Genomic DNA, 23,032 nt, shown 5'->3' on the forward strand with positions numbered 1-23,032 from the left:
TATTTGATAATTTTTAGGGAATATATTGCACTTTTTTTTAGGGAACATATTGGCAAAAATATCTGATAGAAATTTTTGTTAAATCAAGATCCTTTATTTACTTCCCCACTTGTAATGTGTTTATCTCTAAACTAAATTGAAAGATATTAAATCAATGAAGAGATAAAGTTCAATGGTAAATGTTTTTTTTTTTTTTTTTTTTTGTGAAGAACGGTAAAATAATAAAATTATATTGGTTCCATTAAAAAATAAAATTTGAAAATCCTGGAAAAATTGTAGTTCTTAACCAATTTCAAAAACATCATACTGAAAAAAATAATGTTTTAATCGGAAATTCGCTGACTTTCTGATAGGTCATAACATGAAGGTGGTTTTGAAAAAGGATAGGACAATGCCAGTACTTCGTAAGCTAATGGTTTTAAATTCAGTTTGGGTTAAATACTGACAGGCTAAAACACCTCCAAACCTGCTAGAAGTAATATGCCAAGGATCATCCATTTATGGGAAGAGTATGATATGCATTGAGGGACGCATTCCTGTATTTGCATCCCCCTAAGCAAAAACCATCCATCTTTGGTATGATAGTCCCTATAAAAAAAAACTTGAAATCAGCGGTCCAAACAATTTTATTATCCAAATAATTTTATTAAAAAACTTAAAACATTTTTAATTTTTAAAATTTATTAATTTTACACATTAATGATTGTCGTGTTAGAGATTATATATTCCTTAAAAATTAGGACCAAAATCCATTTTAAAAATAGATTATTAAGAGGGGCCCCATTTCTACATTAGAGGCCATGGATTCATAGAAACCGTCCCATAAAATATGTTGGCAATCTCAATAATCATTTTCAGTGGTTTCTCCTTCAGATAATAAGAAAGATAAACATACCGAAAACAAGCAGCATAACCTCTTCACTCTTCAAAACATGTATCCTCCAATATCCTTGTATTATTAGTAAGGATTTCAGAGTGAAACCCCTTATTTATGAAGAAAACATCTTCCACCAAACGTTCTTATACATTACCCTACACTCCTTTTTCTCTTTACAGACAGTACACTCGTGTACATGCATCTCAAGGTTATGAAAAAAAACGTCTTGAGCCACAATGCCTCATTTCCCCTAAACCCTAACTAAGCTCACCCTCTTTGATGTGTCGTCGTCGTCAAATTAGACTACAGAATATACAAATAAGTGAAACAACAGTACATATGCTGACATACACATTTATTTAGTTGATCGGCCCCTATCATATACACCATCTGCCATACCAATCTCTCTCTCTCTCTCTCTCTCTCTCTCTCTCTACTTTGGACTGGAAAAACATACTCCGGCTGGCAAATACTTCACCAGTCTTGTTAGCTGTACATGGTCTGCACTCTCAAAACCTTCAGGACATATACGTAGGTGGAACCCCGATGCGCCTCTCTGGTAGCAAATCAATTGGAGAATGGATTACTAAAAATGAAAAGAAAAGAAAACTAGATTTTGTTATTTTCCTTTGATTCTTTGGGTCTAGATATTGAATCCTGTGTTTATCTAATGAACAACAATTAAATATATTTTAGGGCAAGAATGAATATAAATAACTATAAAATGACATAAGAAAATGGAATGTGGAGGGCATCCTTCTTACCTCCAGCTGCAACAAGCTTCTCGACACGAGCCACGATGTGCTTGCCGTAAGTATATCTCTTCAAGGCATTCAAGTGGACCTTGATTCGTGAAAGAATGAGCTCACGATGATGATCGTCGCAGGTCTCAAGAACCTTCTGCACGACATAGTTAGCGAACTGGTCCTTCATCATGGCCTGTTACAAAAGTAGTTTTTTCTTTTTGGATTAGCATCATGCAACCGCTCAAGATATGGATAAAGAAAACCACCTACTTTTTATTTGTTTCCTAAGTATAGTCTTAAGCAATTCATTCTACTTCATGTAGTACATATAGTAACAATCTAGCTATTTTAAGAATCTAGCATCATGTTTTATCTCACAAATCACAGGCCATGGCTGAAGAGGCTTAAATGAGTCGATCAAATAAAGCCACTTCATTCATTATAAATGAAGATGAAAGAAATAAAGTGAAAAAAGCTTTGAATTGTATGAAACCATTCTAGCCAATGAGCATAATGTGTCTCTTCTTCCCAGGTTGAATTGAGTAAGAAAATTCTCTAGTTGAACACACAATTTTTATCTAAAGAGCATGGAAATTCCAGGAATTGAAAAAATTTCCAAGTTTTTTTAATGTTTATAACAAGTGTTCACATATTATGTCCCCCTTACTTTGGTTTAATGATGCAAAACACCTGCTTTTTGAGAAAGAATTGACATTTAATTCCCCACATGCAGTCACGCAGACCAACATCAGTTAAAAGGCAGACATGATGAAGGCTTCTGACCGAATGGATCGGAGTTTTCTTAATCACAGAAATGGGTTTCCTTGTTCTGTAAAGAGATGATGGCATGTATGTCTATAACTTCTACAGCATGGCATATGCATCCACCGAAGGTTCATAGAGAACTTCTAGAGGACTGAGATAAGCAAGACCCGCTCGCTAACTTTTTCTACCATCATCTAAAGCCCACTCAGTTGTCTTATTAATAGGCTGGGCTACTTGAGAGTTTTAAAGGCAGAACCAGGAGGACGCATCTCTAGTCCCACTCTCGGTTTTGTAATGCTTCTAATATTCAGACCGGTAATTACGCATGGTTCTAGGTGATATGGGCTTAGTATCAGCAAAGAATAACCATCAGCCTTGGGGATCAAGGTAGAGGGAGTCAGATGGAGGAGGTGGTTAGAGGGTACAATTTGAGAGGTATTTTGCTTAACATCAACCAAGTTATCCAAATTTGTGTGGGTAAGCCTAAGGCCTTTGGGACCCAGATGTGGGTAAACCTAACCTGAGAAGCATGGTAGCGTACAGATAGAAGAATTAAGGAGCTGGACAGGCCACCCCTATGTGGCAATCAAGATCTGCTGAGGAGATGGTACAATGCTTCAGATGAGGTTAAGAGGGCAATTATGGATGGACGGCTGGTAGTTGTGGGTGAAGAAGGTGGTTAGCTTGTATGCAGTTTCTACCACTTCTTGTCAAATGAATTGGGCTGCCCAGGAGTTCACTAAGAGGACTGCATAAAAAGCATAGAATGATCAAATATTCAAGTGACGCGATAACTCTTAGAATGGAGCTGGGCACCGAAGGTACGATTTCCACAACTGGTTAGAGTAAACGGACAAATCTAGATGACAGTTGTCTCAAGTGGCGGAGTATGGAGTAAATTAGAGTCCTTTCTAAAGGAATCTCAGGGATGAGGACATACTTGAGTTGAATGGATTGTTAAGTAGCTTAAAAGAGGTATTAATCTCGAAGTTGAGGTTGATAGAATGACCTTGAGGTGGAGTAGCTATCAATGAGTAATTATTTTACACTTTGCAACACAGAAATGTCAAATGTCGCGAGGAAGTCCAGTAAAGGATGTCCTCCCTCCTCCAAGATAATTGCCTTTGGCTAGATACCTATAACCGATCAGAAATAAGAAGGGGTGATCGTCAGCATTGTGGTTTCCAAATTTTGAAGTAATGTTAACACATGTGAAGACGCCTACATGGACCAATGATCATCAGGGTAACAATGTTTGCAGTAGCAAGGGGCAGATTTTTTCTAGATCCACCACTTGTACTTTGGTCAGTGTTTGCAGTAGTGGGGCAGATTTTTTCTAGATCCACCACGCATCATGTGGTCGCATTGAAGCCATGTGGCCATAGGCCTGCCTAGGTGGCCATGATGGGCTCTCCTACGTGGCTTATTGTCAGCCTATGCCAACTGCATAGGGTGACCCTGCTCATGGGCAGAAAAACAGAAAAACAGCCCATGAGCAGCGATATTTTGGTATTCCAACCCATCCAACCCCCCCCCCCCCCCCCCCCCCCCCCTCCTCCCGCCCCTCCTTCCCCACCCAAAAAAAAAGAAGAAGAAGAAAACGAGAGAAAAGGTTTGGGGGAGAGGATATGTAAGACCCCATGACGCCTTAAAACCTTCTTTTTCCAACTCTAAGGGGAGGGGATCAAATCTAACTACTTGACAAATTAAATTTTATGTTTTTCATATTTATGTCATTGTGTTTCGGTCCCAAATTGAAGTACTTGCCAATTACTTAGTATTTGGCCATATGCTAGAGTCACTACTTTCTAATTTAGTAAAAGACTATTTGGCTGTATGCTAAAGTTGCTAATTATTATTTTCTTTGATAGTATCATAGAAGCATACTTTCTTAAGTGATTGGTAATTGATTTTGGAGAAAGTTCACATAAAGTTGCAACGTTATTTGTAGAAACAAGGTCGCAATCATTTACATCATCAATTTTATTTAGGTAGTGTAGATTTGTCACTATCTTAAAAGACGTGTCACATTTTAACATTGTCTTAAAAGACATGTCAAATCTACACCATCCAACTAAAATGAACAGTGTAAAACATTGCCACCTTACTTATGCAAGGAAAGTTGCCACCTCATATAAACTGTATCCATTGGCTTTTCTTATTTTCAATTTGATAAATGGATTGGACCATGTTATTTTATGTGTTAAATGAAATGATGTAAATTGTGAACACCAAACAATAATGCTTGTATTTACTCTAAAAGCAATTGAGACAACATATATATCAGAGACAGATCATCGTCATCATCATAGCTTTTTTTCAATTACAGCTACACGAATCTTGGTCTACCATTCTGCTCTATTTAAAGCCATATCCTAAATGAGGCCATAAGCTCCCATATCTTTTTGGACTACTTCAAACCACATCCTTTTGGGCCTACCCCTTGTCTTTTTCAATCCTTCTACTTTGAGTAACTTGCACCTCCTAACAGGTGATGCACTGGGTCGACACCACACATGGTCAGCCCACCTAAGTCTACTCTCTCTCATCTTATCGTCTATTGGTGTCATACCTAAACTTTCCCAAGGGGTAATGACCTTAAAGTTTCCCCTTAACTTATCCTATGCCCGGGTAAAGGAGTTGGGTTGTGTTAGGTAGGCAGTCAACGTAAAATTTTGCCAAAACTCATCATATCGGAGACAGATCATCATCATCATCATAGCCTTTTCCCAATTAATTGGAATCAGCTACATGAATCCTGATCCGCCATTCTGCTCTATTAAAGGTCATACCTCAATGAGGCTATAAGTCCCTATGTCTTTTCGGACTACTTCTAACCACGTCCGTTTAGGCCTACCCCTTGCTCTTTTCAGTCCTTCTACTTAAACTAACTCGCAACTCCTAACATGTGTTGTACCTCGTCGGTGCCACACATGGCCAGCCCACCTAAGTCTACTCTCTCTTATCTTATCGCCTATTGGTGCCATACCAAAATTCTCCTGAATAAATTCATTTCGAATTCTATCCCTTCTTGTCTTGCACTCATCGGTCTCAACACCCTCATCTCCGCTACACTCATTCTATGGGTATATTGTTTTCGTCTGCCCAACATTCAGTCCCATAGAGCAAAGCTAGTCTCACAGTTGTCCTATAGAACTTGCCCTTCGGCTCAATAGGTATGTGACGATCACATAAAATTCCAGCTGCACATCTCCACTTCGGCCACCCAATTCTAATTATGTGTGCGACATCTTCCTCAAGCTCTCCATTTTCCCAGATTATTGACCAATATCGAAAGGACGGTCTCTTTTGTACTTCCTGACAGTCAATCTTAACTACTTCCTCGTCTCTATTCCTATTATTACTAAACTTACTCTGTCTTAAACCAACTAATATAAAACCTTTGGATTCTATAGCGTTCCTCCAAAGTTCTAACTTTGTGCTGACGCCAATTCTGGTTTCATCGATCAAAACTATATCATCTGCGAACAACATGCACCACGGTACATATCAGAAACAAATATTCAACTAAAAATGCCGGACTATCAAATATATCATATAATTGTGCCATTTTTTGTTCTTAAAAATTTTATGATTTTTTTTTTATGTTTTGTATTTATCATCCACGTAGGAACTGATGTGCCTGTTTTATGACCACATAGAGCTTCCCAGCACATTGTAACCTCGTAGTGCCTGTCGCTGCATACCACATTTGATGGCCTTGCTCTAGTAGTGCTAGTGATGGTGCAATCTCTTTGGGCAGTTCTCTATTTGCTGCTTTCTTGAGATATATCATGACAAATCAAGGTAGAATCATCAAAGAAGTACTAGTAATGATGTACTTAAAAAAAAGAAGCAAGAGCTACATCACTTCATGACTGCTATCAAGAAACATACCCTGGTATTCAAGTGGAATTTCAGATCAGGAGTGCAGCTAGTGTAAGTTAGTGAATTTATGCAGTTCTTTTAGAAATAAAAGCCCTCATATGAAGTACCAGACAATTCAAGATACAACATTTCATCACTGCAATTTGTTTCTTTTGGTTCATGCTATAAAGCAATGAATACTCTAACAAGCCTATAAAGCAAAACCCATAAATCTATTTATAGAGTTATTCCATGTATAGATAAAGAAAAATATGCATATAGATCAAAAGATCCAGCTAAATTGAAGTCTCCACTTCCAACTATCTTTCACTAAACATGTATGGTGAAGTAGAATGGCAATCCCATGTACCGAAAGAAAAACGGAGTGATCTTCATTAATCATAACAACAGTGCACAATTCATACACCACAATATCCTCAAACTTATGATATAGGCACCACATTTCAGAGAAATGGTTAACCAGTTTGCCCTAAGAATGCAAGAAGCCGAAGAAATCGAGTGCTTTTGTTTGTTCAATTTTAGAGGTCCAAAGAGTTGGACAAACCTGCAGGGGTTCATTCTCATCTGTAGACCCAAGCATCTCATTAACCAAAAGCTGACGCTCTGCAGGGCCACCAAACACTAAACATTTCTCAACCACATTTGAAGCGAACTTTTGTTGACTCATCTGAACTATTTGTCCTGCTAGTTTCTCAATGATTGCAGAACGCTCATGAGGTTTCCCATGCTCTAGCACATGCTGTAAAGAAAATTTATGAAAAAAATAGTAATTACCATATCAGGAAACAGCAAGATGTTGATTAAAAAATCAGGCATTCAGGAAACAACATGAACAATCAAAAAAGTCCGATGCCACAAAAAATACAGAAAGGTAGGAGGAAAAGAAAAGCACAAAGGGAAATCTGAACAAATTTTATCAAATAAAATAGCATTGATAGTTGTATGTGTACAATTCAAAAATAATGTCCCTACAGCATCAGTGCCAGAACCCAGAGGAGAGGAAGAGGGATGCAGGCGGTGGGGAATGGGGGTGTATGCTGTGATGTGCAGGTTATCAGCATAATGTACCAAAACTCTCAAGTTTGGCATATAAGCAGATTTTCAGTAAATATAACAAACCGTAGACAAAGGGTAGCTTATATATGAAAATCAAAATTCAAAGTCATCACGAAACCTCACTCCACGAGCCTGCACATGTCCAGCATGTCATCAACTTTTCTATTGGTTCACTGATTATCTTATAGCTTTAATGTTTTCTTTGAACAAAACTTAACTATTTTTTTCAACTTATCTGCATATTTCTTTTTTCTTGTAATCATTTTATGACCTATTATTCACCAACATAAAGGAGGCGAGTGCAAACTTCAAAACCATAGGGGAACAATTACTCATCTCCTGAAACCCCCCAGACATCCACTTGCCCCCTCGATAACTACTTCTCCCCTTTCTGCTCCCTCACTGGCAGCCCATGACCTTCCTAACCTGTCAGCCCCTCCACCTATCCTGCCCGCCCTAACACCCACCCAACCAGTGCTCGACTACGCCTCTGCCCTTAAGCCTTCTTGCGCTCCTCCCGCTCTTTCCCCAGCCTACATCCCCCAACCCTCATGCGTCCCTGGCTTCCTCCACCCTCCCCTCTATCAACTTTCCCTTACCTAGACAGTCCATTTCACCTTCATCTCCATCCAAGGCCAAACCACTTTCGGTTTTAGTGAAATCCTGAAATCCTCCTAGGTCGGATACTTCCACTCACACAGAGATGACCTCAGAGGTATAGAAATGTGGGCCCGTAACCTTTGGCAAGAACCAAACCTAATGTGTTATGCCATGGCAGGCAGAGGGATACTGTTCACGTTCCCGTTGGTTCGTAGCGCACAGAGAGCACTCCAGGGCTGCAGACCTTCTTTCAAACGGGCCCCCCTTAGCCTGACCACTTGGAACCACAGCCACGATGCTACACCCAGAAGAAAGATATGGTTGCAGGCCTTCAAAATTCATCTTCATCTCCATGCATGGCATCCTAACACCGTCAAGGCAATAAAAGAGAAGCTTGTAATTCCTTCATCTCAACCCATTGAAAATCGTCGGCGTTTCTACCTTTGGGAGCCATCCCGCTACTCATCAAATCCATTGAACTTCACCTATCCCTCCCTCTATTTGGTTGGAAGCAGAGGGCCATTTTTTCTAGGTGCACATCGCCTAGTTCAATGCCATAGCCCAAGCCATCCTCGGCCAATCTTTGGACCATCAACGTGATTGCACAGGACCACAGACCAAGGACCACGAAAAGGGCACGGCAGTAGACCAGGATGCCTAGACCACAGTGGTCTGCAAGAAAGATAACCATGGTCGCTTTCGAGCTGGCCGCAGAAATCACCGTCCTCACCACTCATCCGATAGCACAAATTAGGACCCCAAGTTCCCTCGAAATGTTGTCGATCGTCAATTGCACACTAGTCCCTCCATCCCCACCATCCAACCTTCCATCACAGCCCCATTCTCCACCCCTCCTCCCTCTGGGACATCCCGCCCACCCTAACCACATGACAAACCCTGACGCCTACCTTGCGTCCCCGCTAAGCATGTTCCCGCGTGTCAAGATTGCGTACTTTCCCCAAGCCACCTTACTGCCCTTGAGCCACCTTTTCAAGCCTAAGACGTCGACTACCCTCTCCAATCAAACAACAGTTAACGATCGCAGCCCCTGCACCTTTCTGGAACTAGATCTCAAGGCAGCTAAGGATCATTTCATTGACCCTCCCATTTACTTCCCTCCCCCTCTCTACTCCGCTATGCCGGAGAAAGCCGGTCCCTCTTCCTCTTCGTAAGTCCCAAGCCCCTCCTCTGTGCTAGTCTCTCCCTCTCATATCCCTGAAGCTACCACCATGAACTCTCACCAATCCAACAAGGTTGGCCTCTCCCTCATACCGACCCTACAGTCTCCCCTGACTCCCTCGATTCCCAAGAACCTTTCATCCCTATCATTCGTGCTCAGACGCTACCCGAAGAGATCCACCCTGTCTCACTGACTGCCGACCCATCCCTCCCTCCCTCCCTCAGCCCTGACTGGTGAACCCTCTTCATCGGGACCCCATCCCCACCCCTTCCTCCCCATCACCCACCAGCAAGCCCATCACACACTCTCCTCGGTACTTCCCTGACTATTGTGGATACCTCATCCTCCTCCCTTCCTATCCCACCCCCATCCTCGCTTCACCCTATCCTCTAACATCTCAAGCCTCTACCTCCCCCTTGCCTTCTGCCCTCTGGAACCCCTCTGTGGTGTCCAGCCTGCTCCCCTCTCACTTTACCTCTCCCCTTAACCCCCACCTCACTCCCACCTTCACAACCTGTGCCCCCATTTTCTATGCTCACTCATCCTTTCTTTCTCCCTAGTTTTCCCTAGCGTACCCAATTATTCACTTTCAGTCATTACCCTCATACCAGCCTATTCACCTCCCTCTCTAGTTTCGATCCCCTCTGAGTATCCCCCTCACTTATCACCCCATCTCCTAGCCCTTGAGCACCGCCCAGACTTCTTCAACCTCCCTCCTTTGGCATCCATCCTAGCCCTCTCTTCTTCACCCCTGCTCATATCTTCTTTTCCTTTCCCCGACTTCTCCCCTCTTCCCCCCATGAGGAACTCCTCCCCTGCTTCTACCCCCTCCATCACTTCTTCCTTGAGTAGGGTATCTCAACAAGGGCGGCACCTCAGTCATCCCCCCTCACTGACCCACACAGGCGGCACGACATCCTCAAACTATTCACATACCCTCTCCCTCAATCAATGGATTCCATTTTCGTGGAAGGGATGGACCAAACCCTGTGTGATATCAAGGAAGTTCTCAAGGTTATGGGATTCAAGAACAATGGTCCCAACAAGGACATTTAGGATTTTCTCTTGGCATCAGCCAAGAGACTTAAGCAGAAGCCTGCAAACCCTAGGGAGCTTGCAAATCTCCATTGTACCATTTCCTATGACAGAAGACGACTTTTCCCTCTTGTCGGAAGCTTCCCCCCTGGGACTTGTCAGACGTTCACTCAAAAACACCCCCTCTACCATCTTCTAATCCAATGAAGATTCTCATTTGGAATGTGAGGGGCCTTGCCCACAACCCCAAAAACAAAATTGTGCCAAAGACTACTACCTTCAGCTCTTTCCTTCGATGCTAGCCTTAATCGAGACCAAGCTCCCCACCCCACTCTCCCCCAAATTCGCCAAGTATGAGGATCAATACCCAATCAATGGGAGATGCTTGAGGCCCAAGGGGCCCCAGGGAGTATATGGGTCATTTGGAAACCCTCTCTCCACTCCCTCATCCAATCCACAGTGAAATCCTACTCTGTAACTCTTACCCTGTCGAGGATCTCCGACGGTTTTTGTTGGAAGTTCTCAGACATATATGGCCTTAACTTGGGTAATGTCTGGGACGCCTTATGGTCTGAATCAGACGACCTTGTGTTCTCTCCTCCTTCCCCCTCTTCATGGTGCCTCGGGGGAGATCTCAATATCACTAGGTGGTCTCATGAAAGAAACACAAGCTCTACAATCTAGCACGGCATACTGGAATTCTCGAACTTCATCTCTAGAAACGAACTCTTTGACATCCCTTTACTAGGGGCCAATTTCACCTGGTCGAACCACCCATCCTTGCCCAAATTGGACAAATTCCTCACAAATCTCATGTGGGACGAAGCCTTTCCAGGTTCCCATTCCCAGGCCCTCCTCCCCAAGACTACCTTGGAGCACAAGCCCATATTACTGGATACCCAAAGTGCGTCAGGCTTACACCCTTCAGATTTGAATTGGCCTGGCTCGAATAGCCAAATTTTCCCTCACTATTCTCTGCCTAGTGGACCTCTTTCTCCGCCTCTAGCCATGGTCGTGCAGGTTTCCACTTCCAACACAAGCTGCAGCTCCTCCAAGCTAAGCTTAAATCCTGGAGCCGTCAACTCCCAGGCAACTTTCAAGGACAGAAAACTTAGTTGCTTGACTCTATCTGAACCCTCGACCTTACCAAGGAGATCAAGCCTCTCTCGTCAGAAGAAAATCATCTTAGAACACAATCCAAGGTCGCTTACCAATCCATCCACCTCCACCGAAAGGAAGAAATATTTTGGTTCCAACACTCAAGAATCAGATAGCTCAAATGTGGAGACAGTAACACCACATTTATTCATAAATGGCAAACTGCCGTAGAAGGGACAATTCAATCTCCCTCGTCAAAGTTGGGGACCAAATCTTTGACAACCCTCCCTTCATCCCATTTGCTATTACGGAATTTTTCAGCTTCCCCACGGGCCTAGACCCATTATGGACAACTTGTCTTTCAACTCCATCCCCCCAGAAGCAGCAGCCCAGTTGGAATAGCCTTTCTTGGAGGAAGAAATCCTCTTGGCCATCAAATCTTTAGCCCAAGAGAGGACCCCGAGACCTGATAGGTTCCCAGTTGCACTCTTCAAGACCTTTTGGGATTTCTCAAACCTGATGTCTTAGCTTTTTCTAAAGAGCTCCATGAGAGGGGCATCATGGTATGAACGCCACATTTATTGCCTTGATTCCCAAGGTCGAGGGGGCTGAAGAACTCAAAGACTCTCGCCCCATTAGCCTTACCAATAGCTCCTATAGGATCCTCTCCAAGGTTCTTGCCACCTGACTCCGTGAAGTGTTGGGATGGTCATCTCTCAAAACCAAGGGGCCTTCGTGAAGGACCAACATATTCTCGATGGGGCCATCATTGGCCACGAGTGCATACACTCAAGACATTTATCCAAAATTCCAAGCCTCATCATAAAACTTGATTGGGAGAAGGCCTATGACCACGTCGATTGGGGCATCCCGACGAAACCCCCCATAGAATGGGCTTCGGGACCAAATGGAGGGCTTGGGTCCATGGCTGCATTTCCAGCCCGATGTTCTCGGTCTTAATCGATGGATCACGGCAGGCTATTTCAGCTCCTCTAGGGGACTAAGGCAGCGCGATCCCCTCTCTCCCTTCCTGTCATACAGGTAGGTAGACTGTATGACAGAGTATGGCTATCAAGGATCAAATCTAGCAACCAAGGGACAGTGGTGTCGTACCTCCAGTATGCCGATGACAGGCCTTTGTTCTGCAACTCTAATTCCCAACACACGCACACCCTCCTCCTCTTCCTCAAATTATTCAAGTAGGCGACTGATTTTTGAATTAATATGTCTAAGTCTAAGATGATGGGGGTCTGCACCAACGCTCAAAATGTCCAATATCTGGCCGAGAGGGGGTTGCCAGGTCAAAGACCTTCGTTGCCAGGTCGAAGAGCTTCCTTCCACGGACATGTGGCATTTTTTGCAATGTAGGGAGTGGCCAAGTGGTGGGATGTCATAGTCATGCTAATGTAACTTCACTTTGCTTTTTAAATACAACCGTCAATTCTTAAAAATAATAATAATAATAATAATAATAAGGACATCAAAGTATTGAAAATGGCTACTCCCAAGACTTCTGTAAGGTACCTTTTTGTAATTTTTCCGGGAATTTGATTCATCTTTGTTATTTTGTCAAGATGACTAACAATATTTGGTAGCTCTTGAAATAGTCAAACTTTCATACTCAAAAAGTGAAACCACTCAAAAAAACAAAAAGAAAGCGAAAAATAAAGGACCTCTGACTACCTCTAATTCAGTATCAGCTATGACATAAGGTGCATATCTGAAACTCAAGATACTTCTAAGCCAATCAGCATACAAGTGCATTTAACCAACAAAAAAATGACGCGGCTATCAACAAGCTGAACCATAGTCCCAACAAATGGAAATTGGAATAACAAAATAGCTGCCAATAAATTAATAAAATTTCTAAATGAATGTGCGACCTCAATCTCAGTTGCTGGAACAACAGAATTGATAAGCGTTTCTAATCCCAATAGAAAACATCGCAAAGAAAATCATCCATTTGCCCATTCAGACTCCAACTTTCACAGGCAATAGATGGTCATTACCAGGAAAGCATTTAATCAAGATATTTCTAAGCCAATCAGCCTACAAGGGCATTTAACCAATGAAAAAATGGCAAGGCTAGCAACACACTGAAGCAGGGGCTTAGCTGTGGAAAGCACTTTAAACCAAATAAATGTCCCTCATATCAAGCAAAACCATAATCCCAACCAATGGAAATTCGAATAACAAAATAGCTACCAATAAATTAAAAAAATTCTTAAATGCATCTGCAACCTCAATCTCAGTTGCAGGAACAACAGAATCGATAAGCGTTACCACTCCCGAACGTGAACCTCGCAAAAAAATCATCCATTTGGCCATTCAGCCTCCAACTTTCAAAGGCAATTGATAGTCACTACCAGGAACTATGACCAATTTATCATTTCCTATTTTGAGACACAAAGAAAACTAATTTTTTTATGCATGCACACATTTGCACCCAAAACTCCTCTCTTGGGCACATACCCCTCCCCCCCCCCCCCCCCCCTCTTCTTTCTGTTTTCTTTTTTCTCCATCTTTCTCCTCTCTTGTGTCAAGCAAGAAAGAGACTTCAATATGACAGATCAATGATTCATGCAAATCTGATTTCCTCCCCACCTCTTGTCAACAAAAATCATGCCATACGATTTGATGATTAACTTACAAACCTGCACAACATAATTTCCATATTGATCTTGTGCCAAAGTGCACACAGATTGCAAGATTTCCTCCATCATGATTTGCTGCGTTTTTGCATCATTGCAGTGCTCCAGGACCCTCTGAAGCCATCACAGACAGGCCCTTCAGAATGCATCACGAAGATAATATATGATAAGACCAAATTAAAAAGTAAAGAATGTACACCTGAATGACCCGGCAGCCATAGGGATGAGTTGATAGTGCCACAACTTGACCATAAAATGCTGAAATAATGAATTGAATCCTTTCTTGGGGAACACACTCTATACACTTTTGAATAACATGGTTACCATTCTGATCCCGTACACATCGCATAACATGACCATCAAGCTCTAGAACCATTTGAGTCTGCTGCCCCACATCAACCACCTCGATTGCCTGAATGATCCAGTTCCAACTTAAGCTTCAGATATGATTGTTAAAAGGCAATGGAGGAAGAGAACTCGCCTTTAATTAGAAAAGAGTGATACCAAATATTACAAAGACATCAAAACATCAGAAAACCAAGTTTACCAAGCTGGTCTAATCAATTGTTCTTAAATGCTACAGCAGTAAGCTGCCCACCACCATCACTGCAAAACACTGGAGCCAGGGGTACCAGTTTTATTCTAGTCTAACCAATAAAAATACATTAAAGGGAGGCAAAGAGATCAAGACTGCCATATGAATATTCAGATAGTAAACTGTTTGCTTAAAGGCAATTAAGCAACACATCAAATAGACCCGCAGGTGACGTGGTGAAAGGAATGGGCCAATATGGTATTTAACATTTATCAGCATACATTACCAATGCAATATACAGATGACATAAATGTGCATCAACAAGCTGGCAGTGTGACAAGAAGAAGACTTCAAGAAGGAAATGTGTAAATTGCTACCCTATTGGCCCCTTCAACCATCAACTGTCTTTGAAACAAGCAAAGAGACCCTCAAGCATTAGGAATCCAGCTATAAAAGATACTTCAAAATAGCCTTAGCCAATATTCATAACCCAAAACTTTTAATATAGCAAATTAGCCAAAATATTTGAATCCCATTCTCGGCTAATAGGTTCCAGCTCCCACCAAACTGACTATGTTATGGACATTCTCTGGAATAAATTAAAGAAATATGTTCTCCATGAGACAAAAGAGGGCTTTCCATATTTTTCAAAAGGATAAGAGCAGCTATGTTACATTAATTAAGGAAGAAGCATATTTTATAAGAGAAATGAGCGTCGTATCCACAAAAATAACTCACTTCACCCAATTATGTGAACATAGTAATATCTATTGTATGATACATAGCACATACAGTATCACATTTTGTAACACATATTACAGATTATATTATCTGATACAACACATGTTTTATATTTATCTTCCACATATTTATTTTAAAGTGTACTGAAGAATATACAACAATTTATTTATTTTGTCAGTATAGAGCAATGTTAACAAATGCGGCTGCATACCGTATTATGCGGCAGCATCAAGGTGGAGCAGTCCATGGCTGCACCACATCGCCATGATGGGCGTACATGATCTGCCTGTCTAGGCAGCACATTGACCACATAGGCAGCTGCATTTTTCCACCTTGCTTGTGGGCAGCAATATAGCCCACGAGGTGGTCTTTTCCCTGCTAAAGAAAGGGTGGAAAGGATTTGTTTTTTCTCCTTTTTCTTTTGGGCGGGGGAGAGGGAGTATATAACCCCTTGAGAACCCCTTAGAGCCAAAATTTTATGGTTCTAAAGGGATTCAATCCAACTTGTTCAAAATCTTTTTTTTTTTTTTTTTAAGATTTCAATTTTATGAGCAAACCTCGTATGATTTTTAAGGAGCCTTTCCTAGTTGATTTTCATCTCACTTCGGAATAATTTTGAGCACACGATATTGAGTTATTAACTCATAGAAGATTTGAAGGTGATTGCACCAAGAAACTAGAAAATAAAAAAGGATTTTTTTGGGTCCATTTTGGTTCCTTTTTCGTGTATCATTGTGCTTTAGTCTTGAAGTTTTTTGGTATTTGGTGTATTTGCCAAGTACATAGTATTTTATTTTACATGCTCATTATATTAAAGATGGAGAATTTGTTAAAGTGTTACTCTTACAGTGACTGAGACAGTATATATATTAGAGACAAATACTAAAATAAAATGTCTAATATCAAATAAATCACAGATTTGTGTTGTTCTCTAACCGTTATAATGTTTCTAGCTTTATTATATTTATTTGCCCGCATAGGAATTGATGCCTCTGCTACAGGCGAATCAAGCATGACACATCAAGCCCCCTAGAGCCTCATGCTCCATCTTGAATTTGATAACCATGGTATAAAGATACCCATGAATGCCAGGAATACTAATGCCTGGAGCGTGATTGACAATAAAGGTGGAAAAGAGTGAGAGAGAGGCATACTGAAGTTGCTCACGCTATCTCATTGATGGAGCTGATAGAGCATAGAACCTGCCTGTAATCTTGAGTAATGTTAAACTCATCAGACATTAATAATGAGTGTGCATACTTTTTTGGTAAATTGATCTTAGCACAATAAACATTGCAAATCTGTAACACTATATCATTGGATAAATCACAACTCTTTTTCTTTAGGGTATGGTTTGCATAAGGCTGAGGCCCTAAACAATCAAAGTAACGCACACCTTCAAATAGTGCCGAAATAAGTTGTTTTAGTACCAGTAATCTTTATGGTGACCTGAATTAATTGTATCTCTAATTATAAAATTTAAAATATTAAAAAATAGTGTAGATCGAGAAGATCTATAAACACTTGAAACACTTGAAAATTGACGATCCAGATAATACATTACAAGATGCACTATTTCCAATAGTTAAAATCTATTTTTTCTCATGTCCATAAATATTGAGGTTGAGATGATCTAATTGAGGGTTTTTCAGCATCAAAACAACCGCTTCCTGTGAATTTTTTAAGGCACATCTTAATTTGATTGTTTAGGGCCTCTCCCTTATATAACCTTTTTCCTTTTCTTAATATTTATAATGCTTATCACTGTAATTGCAATTTCAGTTGTATCCTAGAAACCAAACTTTAGAGATTGCATTTGAAAACCACATTCATCAAAACCTCAGAACAATATTTGCGATGATATGAGCTAAAGAGCTCAAGGGAGTAAAAATGAATGAAGAGAGCACCTTCTGTATCACTCTGCATCCATACATTTGAAGGCTGAGTGCTAATACATGCCCAGAAAGCTGGTCAGCTAGTTCCTTTCTCTGACTTGTAGTACCATGCTCAAAAAACTAAGAAATAAATATAAGAGATCAATCAGTGTGATGCATGAAAAATGAGTAATTTCAGAATTGATGAAATTTTTGGTCCATACTTTCTGGATGACATAATTGCCAAAGACATCTGTCATCAAAGAGAGCGCATGGGGAATGATTTCTTGAAAGACCATATTTTTCTCTTCAATTGTGGCCGTTTCCAGTTTCTGTTGAATAAACCGGCTTCCATGCTGATCAGCACTGGAGGCAAAGAAAAAATAAATCTTCCCAATAAATAAATGTTGCCCTTAGGACAAAGAAAAAAAAAAAAAGGACCCCAAATAAATACCTAAATTCAACAACATGGTCTGCAATATCTGAAAGTTCAAAACATTTCATCTTGTTACTCTTAAAGTCATCGAGCATGGATGATGCAAAACAATCTTCCATATTACCACCATTTTCTGAGTGCCATGATCCTGTGGCTCCAGCTGAGCTCCTCATGGCTGGAAAACGGTGATTCCGTTCACCTTGTCTAATAGGATTTCCAACTCCAAGAGAGGCAGAAAGAAGAGAATTTGCTACTGGGAACTCAGAATATTGCATGCCAACTCCACAGGAACCATTACCAAAGTACCCATGATTCAAGCCATCAGATTTACTTAAAAATGGCATAGCGTACTGGGATTTTTGCTGGGCAAGAAGACCCAAGTAAGCTTTTTGTAGTCCAAGTAAATCCACATAAGAATTCCCCATGTAGTTCCTCCCCGCTGAAGGATCACCTAAATTTCCAGTAACGTGACCAGCATATTCAACAGCTCTTTGCATATACTGCAAGTACAAAGGGTCCATTAGTGGCATTTGAAGACCTGCCCCCACTTGATTAACGGCCCTATTCATACTTTGCACATCATTGGTCTCACTCAGAGTTGCTCCTGGACAGACAGCAACTGTCAGTATTCATGTGCTCAACCCAATGTTTTGGAACAGATGTCAAACAGAAGGGGTCAGTCCAATAAATCCGGCTCAACTGATTAGACATAAAATTTAAATGGGGGATGGTTAGTTGGCCAACAATGTTCCTAGACATACACCCATGTCCATGCAAAGGTAGCCAATTCATACAACATAAATGGGTAGAATGGCCACCCAAGTTTTCTGGTAGTCTAATTGAAAACATTAGGTGAATTACTAAAAACAGCAGTGGAAAAAACAGCCCCCCTTTGTAAAGGAAGATATTGCGTGAACCAGCCAGATCAAACCAGATACAACTCAGTGCAGTGACTGGTTCAGACCACTTCCAACAGTTCCTTGGAACATTTTTTTTCTTCAAACCAGATCAGTTTTAGGACTGAATCCCAATAGCTGGTGTTAAATAAACATTAAACTCATGAAGTTACCTCACCTGTGCAAAAATGGCTGTTTGTTGAAGATAGTGACATTTGATTCATGGAATATCCATTCAAGTTAAAGTTTTGAAGGCCTGCATTTTGAGAATTTGAATTCTGATACAGAGTACTGGATCCATCAAAATTAGAAGCGCTGCTTGATGAGGGAGCTTTAGGATACAAACTCACTGATGAAGTCCCTTTTGCCCAATCAGCAAGCCCATCAGAACCCATCTTAGAAATACTATGGTCATTTATGTTTCCATTGCTATCAATTAACTTAGCATATGCTGGGGATTGAGATATGGAAGGGGGATGTAGAGGTCCGTTTTCAGAATTGTTCACAAGTTGGTGTTGCTGACTCTGGTGACCATTTTGCACACGAAATAGGAATTTCTCATGATCGATCATCCCCTGCTGAGGATGTAAACGACTTTTCTCATCCAACAGTCTATTTTTGGACAAATTTAGACCTGATAAACTTGTGGCAATATCAACAATATCTGTCACACTAGACGAAATGCCACTTATGGCATTAGATCCAACAATAGCCTTCTTTTCAATTGCACTATGCCTCCCTCCAGCAGGGGGCAGACAGGGGCTGGGGGACCTCGCCACCACTTGTGGATCAGGCGTGGTGCTTGGTGACAGAGAATTACACAAAGCAGATGCAAAAGAATTGCCAGATGAACCAACGCTCTTGACCCTAGACAGGGCTGGCTGTAAATTATCCAAGTTATCTGCCCCATTATGCATCTGCAGGATTCGGTGTCCAGTTGCATGTGCAAGATCAACTTCATCATCAAGAGCACCATGACTTACTGGACGATAAAGGCGACCAGATTTAGGCAGAGAACCCCTGATGTCCTGCTATATAATACATGGATTAGAACAAAAGAAGAAAGAAAGAAAAAAACAGAGCATATTGGTATGGGTGAAAGAAAGCAATAGACTTTTACTTCCAGGAATGCAGGGAATAGGAAACTAGCAAAAAGTTGATTGATTTGGTTTCCTATGGTTCCTTTGCACTTGATTTACCAATGTTCCTTACAATCTCAAATTCAAAAGAAAGAAAATATATATCACCAATTAAAAGCAAGTACATTTTTTTTCTTCTGGAAAACAAGTTTACCATAAATTATCAAGTGTATCACAGATTATCATAAGCAACTGATTAAAAGCAAGTATAACAGGAATTAGAAAAACAGAGTCCAGCTTTTTCATTGTTTGATCAATGGTTGCTAGAAATCTAGATTCATGAACCACATTAGAGGAAACAGTTACAATGGACACATACATTTGCATTTACATACTGTATTGTGTATCCCTCCATGTACACACACATTGGATGTGTATGAAAATCCAAACCAAACCATGCATACATGCATGTAGGCATTAACGGCACCCACAAACACAAACACATGTAAATATGATTTATATGATATGTATGTCTGTCTAAGTACATACATTAACACATGCAACATGAATACAGGTACATCAGCATATTGTGCTCACATGAACATGTTGCATGAGGTTACCAATGCAATACTCGAGGCACATTCTTCTCTCCATTAATTCCAATTCAACCCAATGAAACAATCATTAAATCCAGATCCAACACGGTAAACAAAGACATCCATTTAACAATCAACAGACCAATCTACACACATATCTAATATCCTAAATTTGTCCTACCAAGAAAACATATATTTAAGCCCAAAAGTATAATCAGTGTTTTAAAACCCAGACTCAGGCCAGGACTCGCTAGGGTCTTAAACCAGAATCAACCAGGTCGACTTGGCAGAGCCTGTCTCTTGCAAAAAAGCATTTTTCAGGGCCACAAAGCCTTAGCCTTGAGCAAGTCTCATCGTATTACATGGGACTCACCAGGGGTCTAAAGCTTGCTGACTAGGTCAAGCCCAGAGTCAACTTGCTGAGCTTTAAAACACTGCTCTAAAATTATGCAAGTAAAACAGCATACTGACGGAAACCATTAAATCACCTGAAAATTAGCATCACTCTTGGTCCTTGCTCCCAAACCAATGGCCGGCAAGCCAAAGAGCCCATACTCCCTGGACCACTCCACAGAGGACTGTCGTGTGAGACTCCTTTGTCGCAATTCGCTGGCCTCCATAGGATCACATTCTTCATTCTCTTGCACTAGACCAGGCTGCGAAGAGAACAAAGACTTGCTGCTTATTTCATCAACTGATAGCCTCCTGAAGCTTCCAACTGAAGAAGTCCCGGCCTGAAGCCTCTGAGCAGCACGCCAGTCCTCCTTTGAAATGCCAGGGTGGGGAAATCTAGGGTTAAGATTAGCTTGTGTGGTATAATAGTACGATGGGTAAGTTGGGTCATTTCGTAGTTCTTCTTCTGATAATAACCTATTGTTAGGTTTGTTAAGTGGAGAGAGGTTTGAGCCAAGGTTTCGATCGAATAGGCTACCAATTGCGGTCAAAGAGCCTTCAACAGTTGGGGGAGCACTACCACTTCTACAAGGATGAAACTCCCCGTCAGGACCACTAGGTTCCCAAATGTATTGCTCTTTTAGCATCATGCTGATCTCTTTCTCCAATTGCTCACTGCAACCCCCTCCCTGTGATACAGATCGTCTACTGATATCTGACATCATGTGCAATGGACTCTCTGTGACCATGTTCATGACCATGACTTGGTAAAATCACGCATAATGATGGAACCTTAGGTCAAGGAAGAAATACGAATCAAAAATAAATAAGCAAATAAATAGAATGAAAGGAAATGTCACATTGTCACATGGCCAGCTGATTCATGACCAAAACTATATTTCAGCAAATAACGCATCAACAAAGACCACAGATTAAACAGTATAAGACCGTTTTTGTTGTATAAGCAAAAATAATAATTTGGAACACCCAATAAAATGAAATAGAAAATCCTAATTCCGTGAAAACTCACATCGAACAGTTAGCAAAGAGAACCCAATCAAAACTCAAACAGGAAATAAAAATAGAAAAGGTCTAGGAATATTTGATAAATGCATCAAGGAAGTGTCAGAAATGACCTACTAACTCCCAAATAAAACTTGTAAAGAGGAAATTTCACCATAATGCTAAATAAATAAATAATTAAAATACTACATAATGCTCAATTCACGAAAAAAATTGCAACTTTAACACCAAAAAAATAAAAAGGGCCACTATCGAATTCAAATAAAAAGTGACCCTAAATTACATTAAATGAAAAAATGAATTTCAAACACCCAAACAAACATCCAAAGGTAAATAACATTTCAAAAAATAACACATCGAAAGGTAAATTAATAACAGAAAAAAATAATATAGTCGCCTTACATGTACAGAACGCTCCCTTTTTTGGAAAAAATCTACAGACGGCTCCCTTAGCTATCAATCTGAATAAACGATGAAACACAATTCTGCAAAAAAAAAAATAAACATACAAAATGATAAGTAAATCAAAGCATTAAATCATACAAAAACAACCAATCTATTGAAAATTTGAACAATACATACCAAGTTCCATCTGATCCATTAAAAAGTATGGGAAAATTAAGAGAAAAATAGAGAAAGAAAACATTGATTCGTTTTAATGGAGCAGTTCTAACCGTTAGTTTGTAAGGAGAGTGAGAAAATCCATGAAATTTGGGAGATAGAACTCTCTGGTAATTGTCCAAGGGCACGATAGTTAGGGTTTTAATTTTTGTAAGAAGAAGACAAGTAGCATTTATATGTATTTAGTTATGTATTTATATTTACTGGAAATGAGTAACTAAAATGTGCCCTTTGTCTGGAAATCATATATACGCGGTCAACATTTCTGAGAGAAAATATTGGTGAATTCTCGAAAAAGACGTGCACGCTCTAATTCCTTTTCATATTCGTTTTTTTTTAATTATAGATACCCCTTGTATTACTTTCTACGCATGCCCTCAACCCCATCCCTTACTCCTTAAAACCGTAGTAATTACCCCAAAATTGTTAAAAAATTTCATCTGCCAGTAGAAAGGTTTTTTTTTTTTGGAGTAAAATACTCCTTTTTTTTTGACCAATTTTCTCTATCTTGTGAAGTCCCCATGGGTAATTTCTCTAAACCAGTCCGACACATTTTGTGCCGGGTCGGCTTTTGGTCTCAACTCGATTTCTAGAACCCAATAACATAGTCAGGCAATTTTGCTGGGAGACCGACTTCTGGAATTCAATATTACGGTTTGGCACATATAGTGACAAACTAGCTTCATGGTGTCCTTTTACTCGAGAGTTATGGAACTGGTGCAAGAGATTGCTGAACTTAAATGTTTTGATTCCATATTACATGGAGCTGATCCTTCTACAATGGATGTATCCTAGGTTGTCGAAGTTCAGAATTGTCCTATGGAGATTTTTATGGGTTAGCACTTTATGGAACATTTGGAGAGAGAAAAATAGGAGAACATTGGAAGGGGCACAAGTCTAAGACATATTCTTAAATCGAATATTTAGCATTGGCAGTTGAAT

The 23,032-nt window shown here is 40.4% G+C and overlaps 1 protein-coding gene across 6 annotated transcripts; it reads right to left on the reverse strand.

Moving 5' to 3' along the window:
• Positions 1 to 937: 937 nt before the first annotated feature.
• On the reverse strand, positions 938 to 22,727 carry LOC18422758 (pumilio homolog 1). Of its 6 annotated transcripts, none has more exons than XM_011626174.3 (12): positions 22,144 to 22,727; positions 21,872 to 21,954; positions 20,542 to 21,238; positions 18,557 to 19,406; positions 17,501 to 18,086; positions 17,271 to 17,412; positions 17,080 to 17,187; positions 14,096 to 14,308; positions 13,900 to 14,010; positions 6,821 to 7,015; positions 1,642 to 1,816; positions 938 to 1,433 (listed from the first exon to the last, which is right to left on the reverse strand). In XM_011626174.3, the coding sequence occupies exons 3-12, from the start codon at positions 21,205 to 21,207 to the stop codon at positions 1,396 to 1,398; spliced, it is 3,084 nt and encodes a 1,027-aa protein (XP_011624476.1). In that variant the 5' UTR covers positions 21,208 to 21,238; positions 21,872 to 21,954; positions 22,144 to 22,727; the 3' UTR covers positions 938 to 1,395. The 6 variants fall into 6 exon arrangements, with proteins under 6 accessions (XP_011624476.1, XP_020527207.1, XP_088727981.1 ...); XM_020671548.2 differs by having other exon boundaries at positions 18,557 to 19,409; XM_088871855.1 differs by having other exon boundaries at positions 22,052 to 22,309.
• Between the last annotated feature and the right edge of the window lie 305 nt (positions 22,728 to 23,032).

The sequence above is a fragment of the Amborella trichopoda genome, chromosome 7, assembly GCF_054954075.1.
Source record: "Amborella trichopoda isolate Santa Cruz 75 chromosome 7, AtrichopodaSantaCruz75HAP2 v2.0, whole genome shotgun sequence".
NCBI lineage: Eukaryota > Viridiplantae > Streptophyta > Magnoliopsida > Amborellales > Amborellaceae > Amborella > Amborella trichopoda.

Excerpts from the sequence above, each read along its gene's own strand:
- LOC18422758 (XM_020671548.2), bottom strand. The coding sequence starts at position 21,207 with ATGGTCATGAACATGGTCACAGAGAGTCCATTGCACATGATGTCAGAT. Across the intron at positions 19,410-20,541 it reads AGAGTGATGCTAATTTTCAG|CAGGACATCAGGGGTTCTCT; the intron begins GTGATTTAATGG and ends TGTATTATATAG. Across the intron at positions 1,817-6,820 it reads ATGAGAATGAACCCCTGCAG|GCCATGATGAAGGACCAGTT; the intron begins GTTTGTCCAACT and ends CTTTTGTAACAG.